This window comes from Xenopus tropicalis, chromosome 9, assembly GCF_000004195.4.
Source record: "Xenopus tropicalis strain Nigerian chromosome 9, UCB_Xtro_10.0, whole genome shotgun sequence".
NCBI classification, from domain to species: Eukaryota; Metazoa; Chordata; class Amphibia; order Anura; family Pipidae; genus Xenopus; species Xenopus tropicalis.
In genome coordinates, this window is record NC_030685.2 from 90,603,352 (window position 1) to 90,613,260 (window position 9,909).

General features: G+C 48.1%; 1 protein-coding gene across 2 annotated transcripts; it reads left to right on the forward strand.

The window, feature by feature from the left end:
- The first annotated feature begins 368 nt into the window (after window positions 1–368).
- On the forward strand, window positions 369–8,059 carry en1 (engrailed homeobox 1). Of its 2 annotated transcripts, XM_031893637.1 has the most exons (3): window positions 369–1,063; window positions 7,099–7,464; window positions 7,529–8,059. In XM_031893637.1, exons 1-2 carry the CDS (start codon window positions 694–696, stop codon window positions 7,413–7,415), a joined length of 687 nt encoding a protein of 228 aa, XP_031749497.1. In that variant the 5' UTR covers window positions 369–693; the 3' UTR covers window positions 7,416–7,464; window positions 7,529–8,059. The 2 variants fall into 2 exon arrangements, with proteins under 2 accessions (XP_031749497.1, XP_031749496.1); XM_031893636.1 differs by having other exon boundaries at window positions 7,099–8,059.
- Window positions 8,060–9,909: the final 1,850 nt, after the last annotated feature.

Sequence of the window (9,909 nt, forward strand, 5' to 3'; positions counted from 1 at the left end):
AGCTGAGTGGGCAGTGGGTGCTCAGGAGAGAGGCACTTGGGTGCTGCTGGGTGCTGCTGGGAGTTGGTGTAGGTGCTGCCTGGTGTCGGTTGGTTCCTATTAATCTGGGTCTCAGCTTGGGGTTTGGGGGGATTTGGGTCTCTTGTGAAGGGGAGATGAGTTCCACTCTGGGGATGGGTGCTGAGTGCTGAGCGCTTGGTGCTGGGTGCTGAGTACTAAGTGCTGGGTGCTGAGTACTAAGTGCTGGGTGCTGAGTACTAAGTGCTGGGTGCTAGGTGCTAAGTGCTGGGTGCTAAGTGCTGGGTGCTGAGCGCTGGGTGCTGGGTGCTAAGTGCTGGGTGCTGAGCGCTGGGTGCTAGGCGCTGGGTGCTGAGTGCTGGGTGCTGGGTGCTGAGTGCTGAGTACTAAGTGCTGGGTGCTGGGTGCTGAGCGCTGGGTGCTGGGTGCTAAGCGCTGGGTGCTGGGGGGCCGGTAGAGCTGGTTCTAGGGTAGATGTTCTGGTGCTGCTTGTTGGGGTCTGGGCTGAATGTTCAGGGTTCTGGCTTGCGGGCTGTAGGCTAGAGGTTTGGGGGTGAGTGTAGCGCAGTATTTCGGGGTGTCTCTGGGAGGGGGCTGTGCCGGAGGGTTGGGGGTACTTACCCTGCTGCTCCAGGCAGCGCACACAAGGAGGTCCCGGGGCTGGGGGGCAGTAACATGGAGGAACAGACTGAGCAAAGCCCCGGGGCCCCCCATCAGCCGGAACCGGGGGCCTCCCCGCCCCCCCTGCACCCCGCGGCCCCCTCGCACCGGACCACTAACTTCTTCATAGACAACATTCTCCGGCCGGACTTTGGCTGCAGGAAGGAGCCCCCCGGCAGGGACAACCCCAGCCCCTTGCACGGCCACCAGGGGGACCCGACCCCCAGCCCCGACTCGGACACCCCGTCGGACAGTTCCAAGGGCAGCGACTCCAACCCGGCTCTGCTCCTGGTGGGCAACTCTGCGACCCCCGCCCGCAAGAACGACCCCATGGTGTGGCCCGCCTGGGTCTACTGCACTCGCTACTCCGACCGGCCCTCCTCCGGTGAGTGAGCCCCGAACCCCACGTCTGCTGGGGGGCCCCATTCTTCCCTGTCACCCCCATCATTTCTCTTTATCTGCCTCTGTTCCCCCCGTACTCTGCCTGTGCCCCAAAACTTACATTGCCACCCCCTGTGGGGCAGCTAATGTGGAACCTGGGATATTGGGGTGTAAATACAACTGGGCCTGGGGGGGCTGTAAGGAGAGCATTTTACCATAAGCAGGAAACGGGGTTACCCCTATTATTGCCCCCGGGGGCAGGGGGTACAGGGGGGTGCCCCAATATCCCGGGCCGGGGGGCACTGCCAGGGGCTGTGGGGGACAACAATGTCCTTATCTTTGGGTTTGGGAAACTGGGGGGCTGGGGGGGCTGATGGGGGGACAGGGAAGGAATCCGAATATATCACTGGGTCACAGCGATTCTTTCGGGGCCTCTTATTATTATTAGTAGTATTAATATTAGTATTAATATTAGTAGTATTATTATAGTATTATTATTAGTAAGAGTATTATTATAGTATTATTATAGTATTATTATTATTCACAGGTATTTATATAATGGGGGTCTAACAGGGAATATTGGGAGTAACAGCTGTACCCACAGGGATTGATACCCGGGGGCTTTAGTACAACCCGGGGGTTTATATGGAGAAGGTTCAGGTTCATATTAAATCAGAAGAAAAGGAAGAAAAGTTCTTGTAGTTTCGCTGTTTGAGGGGAAATTTATCAAAATCCGTAAAACTGAATCCGTAAATCTCGCCCCATTCTGTTCGTTCCTGGGGGGTAACGGCGAGTTCTGATAAATACCCTTCTAAAATCCCCCAGGAATGAACAGAATGGGGGGAGATTTACGGATTCAGTTTCACACATTTTGGTAAATCTGCCCCTAAATAAACTGAAAATAATTCCCTATCAATTCGCATCGGGCGATTCTATCGGCTCTAGCACTTTCCGAATAACATTTATTTCTGTACTTGCGGCTCATTTAGCGCCGGATAAACATTGCCCAAGGTTGGTAAATAGGGTCCAAACGGGCCAAGTGGGTTTGGGGTATTTTTATTTCTAGGGAATTGTGTCATTAACATTGTGCCCTAAATGTTTTATTTGCTGGGATTCCTGCCCCATGAGGGGAGAGGGGCAAAGGGCAGAATTTATATACAGAATTGTTCAAATTTCACTTTTCTATTCAGAAATTCCCCTCGAATTATTATTCGCAGCCGGAGAAATCGCAAAATCCGAATTATTGGAACATTTTGATAAATAAATTAAATCTGAAGAGAAAGCAAAAAACAAGGGAAATTGTTGAATATAAGTAAGAATTTGCTTTATAATTATAAACAGTGAAACGGGAGATACAAACTGGTTTCTCTGCAGATAAAATGGGATTTTTGGCCGCAAAACTGGAAATAACCCGATTTTTATCAATTGGAAAAACTGTTCCACAAAATGGATGATTTCCAGTTGCCCCTTAGTGGGGTTATTGGCGGTTCCTGGGGGGAAATTCAGAGGGAATTATTATTTTAGTCGAATTCATATTTACTGGAAATAGCGACATCGATGTGTCGCACAGACCCGGCGCTGCGTTTAGCGCAGATTTATTCGTGCGAAATAAAAAAACCCTTTCTATTCTTTCTTATCAAATGGCGAATTTTAACTTTTACCCCTTGATAAATAAACTGCTAAAAATCCTACAGGAACGAATAGAAAGTGGGTTTTTATTTCACACACAAATCTGCCCCTTAGATTTCTATTCACAGAGATTGATAGAAATAAAAAGGGGACAAAGATCTGAGCGATTTATATGTAAAACCCACGGAAATTACAGCCGATTATATAATCTAATAAATAATAATAATATAATATTCTGTGTCACTGAATAAAGGGAAATATTTGTCTATTTATCATCAGAAACAGAAACTCAATGGGGCAGAATCTCCCGAACTGTCAGGCGGTTTCGGCCCAATGTTCCCCCATTAAATAAACGAACTGAACGAATCGGAAGAAATTAGAGACTGCGGTTTTGTATCTGGGGGGGGGGGGGGGCAGGTGTATTGGGGCAGAATTATACAATGAGATCGGAGGGTGTAGGGACAGATCTGCAGTGGAAGTTTCGGCAGAATTTGTGGAACACAATTGGGAAGTAAGAAAATAAAATGAGTCGGGTTTGTACCCGGGATATTCCCATAGATTTATGCGATTGTATCGGTCGGTGTAATGAGACTTTATCATCGCAAGAAACGGAACGTTTCCCTTCTGGGGCGCAATAATAGAAATGAGAGTAAAGATTCGGGGCGCCGAGTAGAACTGGGGGTGAAGGAGCCGACTAGATCGGACAATAATGAGATTATTTGTGTGTATTTATTTAGCTGCCTGTAGCTTCATATATCTGTTTCTATTCACACATTGATCTATAGAAATATCTGTATATCTGTTTCTATTCACACATTTATCTATAGAAATATCTGTATATTTATTTCTATTCACACATTGATCTATAGAAATATCTGTATATCTATTTCTATTCACACATTTATGTATAGAAATATCTGTATATCTATTTCTATTCACACATTTATGTATAGAAATATCTGTATATCTATTTCTATTCACACATTTATGTATAGAAATATCTGTATATCTATTTCTATTCACATATGTATAGAAATATCTGTATATCTATTTCTATTCATACATTTATGTATAGAAATATCTGTATATCTATTTCTATTCACACATTTATGTATAAAAATATCTGTATATGTATTTCTATTCACACCTTTATCTTTAGAAATATCTGTATATTTATTTCTATTCACACATTTATCTATAGAAATATCTGTATATCTATTTCTATTCATACATTTATCTATAGAAATATCTGTATATTTATTTCTATTCACACATTTATCTATAGAAATATCTGTATATCTATTTCTATTCATACATTTATCTATAGAAATATCTGTATATTTATTTCTATTCACACATTTATCTATAGAAATATCTGTATATCTATTTCTATTCATACATTTATCTATAGAAATATCTGTATATTTATTTCTATTCACACATTTATCTATAGAAATATCTGTATATTTATTTCTATTCACACATTTATCTATAGAAATATCTGTATATCTATTTCTATTCATACATTTATCTATAGAAATATCTGTATATTTATTTCTATTCACACATTTATCTATAGAAATATCTGTATATCTATTTCTATTCATACATTTATCTATAGAAATATCTGTATATTTATTTCTATTCACACATTGATCTATAGAAATATCTGTAGGTTCCGGCGGGGCAGGAAAATGGTTTCTATATTTCTATCTATTTATTTCTATTTGTATTCTAACCCTTCCCCTGGTATCTAATTAGCTGGGATCGTCTTTCTGCGGTGTCCGACCCGATCCTGGGTGCTGGGACGGGGTAACTGGGGGGTAACTGGGGGGTAACTGGGGGTAACTGGGGGGTAACTGGGGGGTAACTGGGGGTAAACTGGGGGGTAACTGGGGGGTAACTGGGGGTAACTGGGGGGGGGGTAACTGGGGGGTAACTGGGGGTAAGAGGGGAACTGGCTCTTTATTATAATTACAATGAATTGTATCAGTCGCAGAGTTGTTGGTAAATACAATAGAACGTTCTTCAGGGAGCAGAGAAAATGGTGTAAAATGAAAATCCTAGAAGTGTCACTGTATCCAGATAATAACGATATTACCATGTATTATTATTATTATTATTAGCAGCCCAAGAACCATATAATGACAATTAAATAACAAATAATAATATAGAAATAATAATATAGTGATAATAATAATTTCCTAATAACGGCCGATAGGATTGATCGATGAGGAAGAAGCTCTAATTAGAGACACAAAGGAAATACATTTTCATTATTTAATGTGGAAATTAAAAAAAGAGCCGAAAATGAAATCAAGACAGAAATTGACTGACAAAATCGCGCAGACAAAGACGCGGAGAAACCGAGCAAAAAATAAAGGAGAAAGCGCACAAAATACTCAGACGCGCAATTAAATACTATATAATTATAATAATATTAGCGCTAAATGTCACAAAGACACTGGGAATTGCCCGGCCTAGGGGAGGGTAAAACTAGGAGCCAGTGCCCCAAGTGCCCCTAGACTTGCGGCCTCCTGCCCCGGGGGTAAATAGCTCACCCTCCCCTTTACCGGCAAATGTACAATATACCGACACTGTATGTAATAACAATAATAATACTGATCCGGGGCAGGGAAATACCCCTCGCTAATACGGAGGCAGAAGGGGCTGTTTATACAGGGGGGGGGGGGGGGTAGGTTTCCGCAGGAAACCGTGTAACTGGCGGCTCCTACCGACTCCCTGGGGGGGGGGGGGGGGGGGGATTTGGGGCAGTTTGGGGCATTTGAGGTAAAATGTATCTCTTAGCTGCAAATAACAAATACTGAGTGACCTCCACAGGCAGCGAAATAATAACATAATATTAATAATACTGAGGAGGAGGGGATTAGGGAGCACCCAGATTTATAGCTAAATGTGTGTGTGTGGGGGGGGGGGGCAGGCAAACCCCTCTATTAATATCAACACAACTCTCTCCCTGTATCCCTACCTACTGTATGTACTAACCGACCAACCAATCCCACTGCCCAGGGGCTGCCGGCCTGGGACTAAAGGGAAGAAAGCAGTGGGGGGGGGAGAGAAGTAGGGAGACTGGTAGGGAAGGGAGAGAAGTAGGGAGACTGGTAGGGAAGGCAGAGAAGTAGGGAGACTGGTAGGGAGGGGAGAGAAGTAGGGAGACTGGTAGGGAGGGGAGAGAAGTAGGGAGACTGGTAGGGAAGGGAGAGAAGTAGGGAGACTGGTAGGGAAGGGAGAGAAGTAGGGAGACTGGTAGGGAAGGGAGAGAAGTAGGGAGACTGGTAGGGAAGGGAGAGAAGTAGGGAGACTGGTAGGGAGGGGAGAGAAGTAGGGAGACTGGTAGGGAAGGGAGAGAAGTAGGGAGACTGGTAGGGAGGGGAGAGAAGTAGGGAGACTGGTAGGGAGGGGAGAGAAGTAGGGAGACTGGTAGGGAGGGGAGAGAAGTAGGGAGACTGGTAGGGAAGGGAGAGAAGTAGGGAGACTGGTAGGGAGGGGAGAGAAGTAGGGAGACTGATAGGGAGGGGAGAGAAGTAGGGAGACTGGTAGGGAAGGGAGAGAAGTAGGGAGACTGGTAAAGAAGGGAGAGAAGTAGGGAGACTGGTAGGGAGGGGAGAGAAGTAGGGAGACTGGTAGGGAGGGGAGAGAAGTAGGGAGACTGGTAGGGAAGGGAGAGAAGTAGGGAGACTGGTAGGGAGGGGAGAGAAGTAGGGAGACTGGAAGGGAAGGGAGAGAAGTAGGGAGACTGGTAGGGAAGAGAGAGAAGTAGGGAGACTGGTAAGGAAGGGAGAGAAGTAGGGAGACTGGTAGGGAGGGGAGAGAAGTAGGGAGACTGGTAGGGAAGGGAGAGAAGTAGGGAGACTGGTAGGGAGGGGAGAGAAGTAGGGAGACTGGTAGGGAAGGGAGAGAAGTAGGGAGACTGGTAGGGAAGGGAGAGGAGTAGGGAGACTGGTAGGGAAGGGAGAGAAGTAGGGAGACTGGTAGGGAAGGGAGAGAAGTAGGGAGACTGGTAGGGAGGGGAGAGAAGTAGGGAGACTGGTAGGGAAGGGAGAGAAGTAGGGAGACTGGTAGGGAGGGGAGAGAAGTAGGGAGACTGGTAGGGAAGGGAGAGAAGTAGGGAGACTGGTAGGGAGGGGAGAGAAGTAGGGAGACTGGTAGGGAAGGGAGAGAAGTAGGGAGACTGGTAGGGAGGGGAGAGAAGTAGGGAGACTGGTAGGGAGGGGAGAGAAGTAGGGAGACTGGTAGGGAGGGGAGAGAAGTAGGGAGACTGGTAGGGGAGAGAAGCTCTCTGGTGTTGTTGGTAACGTAAGAGCAGGCAAGGAGCGCCAGTGCAGAGAGTGCTGAGTATCTGTGTCCCAGGCATTAACCACTCTGTACCCCCCCTGTACCCCTCCCCAGGGCCCAGGACCCGCAAGCTGAAGAAGAAGAAGAGTGAGAAGGAGGACAAGAGGCCCAGAACGGCCTTCACTGCTGAGCAGCTCCAGAGACTGAAGGCTGAGTTCCAGGCCAATCGCTACATCACAGAGCAGAGGAGACAGACCTTGGCCCAAGAGCTGAGTCTCAATGAATCCCAAATAAAGATCTGGTTCCAGAACAAAAGGGCCAAGATCAAAAAGGCAACAGGGATGAAGAACGGGCTGGCTCTGCACCTCATGGCTCAGGGACTGTACAACCACTCGACTACTACTGTCCAGGAGAAGGAGGAGAGTGAGTGAGGGCAGCGCCCCCCGGTGACTGTGCCAATCATCTACTACTACTGTGCAGGACAGTGAGCAAAGGGGGCAACTCTGCCCGGTGACTGTGCCAATCATCTACTACTACTGTGCAGGACAGTGAGCAAAGGGGGCAACTCTGCCCGGTGACTGTGCCAATCATCTACTACTACTGTGCAGGACAGTGAGCAAAGGGGGCAACTCTGCCCGGTGACTGTGCAGCTGCTGTTCTGCTACTGGGCAGGAGAGGGAGCCAATGGGCCAGTCCGGTGCCGGTACCGGTTGTGCAGCACAGACCCCAGGGAAATCCTCCCAGTAACGGGGGAATCTCCGCTTCTTGTTGCCCCTGTGGTGCAAAATGGGACCCCCCATAATATGGATACAATGAACTCCTCCTCAGTGCGGACCCTACAGATACAGCTTTTGCTGTACGGACCCCAATGTCCCCCCTCGTCAATTCCAGGGTTTCTGACTGTTCCCCTTTAACTGTAGAACCAGTTTCTGGGCCCCAAAACCCAAGCGCCGAACTGCCCTTTAAAGCCAAAGATTTTCTGCTGTTGGAGTTTGTGTAACGTGAATAAAGTGCGTTGTGCCCGGAGCGACTGCCCTAACTTATTGCCCCAATAAACCCAGCCAATCACACGTCATCTCTCCTGTGTTTGTGGGAACGAGGGGCTGGGGGGCTGGAGAGATACGGGGGGGTCACTATATATAAATATATAAGGGGGGGGGGCAGTAATGAAATAGAGAAAGTACAGGGAAGAGCGACTAAGCTGATAAAGGGAATGGGCTCAGTTATGGGGAAAGGCTGGCCCAGTTGGGATTGGTTACACTGGGGAAGGGGCAGTTAAGGGGGGGTCACTATATATAAATATATAAGGGGGGGCAGTAATGAAATAGAGAAAGTACAGGGAAGAGCGACTAAGCTGATAAAGGGAATGGGCTCAGTTATGGGGAAAGGCTGGCCCAGTTGGGGTTGGTTACACTGGGGGGGGCAGTTAAGGGGGGGTCACTATATATAAATATATAAGGGGGGGGGCAGTAATGAAATAGAGAAAGTACAGGAAGAGCGACTAAGCTGATAAAGGGAATGGGCTCAGTTATGGGGAAAGGCTGGCCCAGTTGGGATTGGTTACACTGGGGGGGGCAGTTAAGGGGGGGTCACTATATATAAATATATAAGGGGGGGGGGCAGTAATGAAATAGAGAAAGTACAGGGAAGAGCGACTAAGCTGATAAAGGGAATGGGCTCAGTTATGGGGAAAGGCTGGCCCAGTTGGGATTGGTTACACTGGGGGGGGGGGGGGCAGTTAAGGGGGGGGGGTCACTATATATAAATATATAAGGGGGGGGCAGTAATGAAATAGAGAAAGTACAGGGAAGAGTGACTAAGCTGATAAAGGGAATGGGCTCAGTTATGGGGAAAGGCTGGCCCAGTTGGGATTGGTTACACTGGGGGGGGGGCAGTTAAGGGGGGGTCACTATATATAAATATATAAGGGGGGGGGCAGTAATGAAATAGAGAAAGTACAGGGAAGAGCGACTAAGCTGATAAAGGGAATGGGCTCAGTTATGGGGAAAGGCTGGCCCAGTTGGGATTGGTTACACTGGGGGGGGGGGGGCAGTTAAGGGGGGGGCACTATATATAAATATATAAGGGGGGGCAGTAATGAAATAGAGAAAGTACAGGGAAGAGCGACTAAGCTGATAAAGGGAATGGGCTCAGTTATGGGGAAAGGCTGGCCCAGTTGGGATTGGTTACACTGGGGGGGCAGTTAAGGGGGGGGCACTATATATAAATATATAAGGGGGGGCAGTAATGAAATAGAGAAAGTACAGGGAAGAGCGACTAAGCTGATAAAGGGAATGGGCTCAGTTATGGGGAAAGGCTGGCCCAGTTGGGATTGGTTACACTGGGGGGGGGGGGGCAGTTAAGGGGGGGTCACAAACAGTCACTATTTATTGGGCTGGGGGGGGCTGTTTGTGCCTCTGGGTACTGGGAATGCCAGGGGGGCTGTAAGGTGCCACAGACAGTCACTATTTATTGGGCTGGGGGGGGCTGTTTGTGCCTCTGGGTACTGGGAATGCCGGGGGGGCTGTAAGGTGCCACAGACAGTCACTATTTATTGGGCTGGGGGGGCTGTTTGTGCCTCTGGGTACTGGGAATGCCAGGGGGGCTGTAAGGCGCCACAGACAGTCACTATTTATTGGGCTGGGGGGGCTGTTTGTGCCTCTGGGTACTGGGAATGCCAGGGGGGGGGCTGTAAGGTGCCACAGACAGTCACTATTTATTGGGCTGGGGGGGCTGTTTGTGCCTCTGGGTACTGGGAATGCCAGGGGGGCTGTAAGGTGCCACAGACAGTCACTATTTATTGGGCTGGGGGGGCTGTTTGTGCCTCTGGGTACTGGGAATGCCAGGGGGGCTGTAAGGTGCCACAGACAGTCACTATTTATTGGGCTGGGGGGGGGGGGCTGTTTGTGCCTCTGGGTACTGGGA

Coding starts and splice junctions, on each gene's coding strand:
- en1 (XM_031893636.1), top strand. CDS start 694: ATGGAGGAACAGACTGAGCAAAGCCCCGGGGCCCCCCATCAGCCGGAA. Junction 1,064..7,098: donor CTCCGACCGGCCCTCCTCCG/GTGAGTGAGCCC, acceptor ACCCCTCCCCAG/GGCCCAGGACCCGCAAGCTG.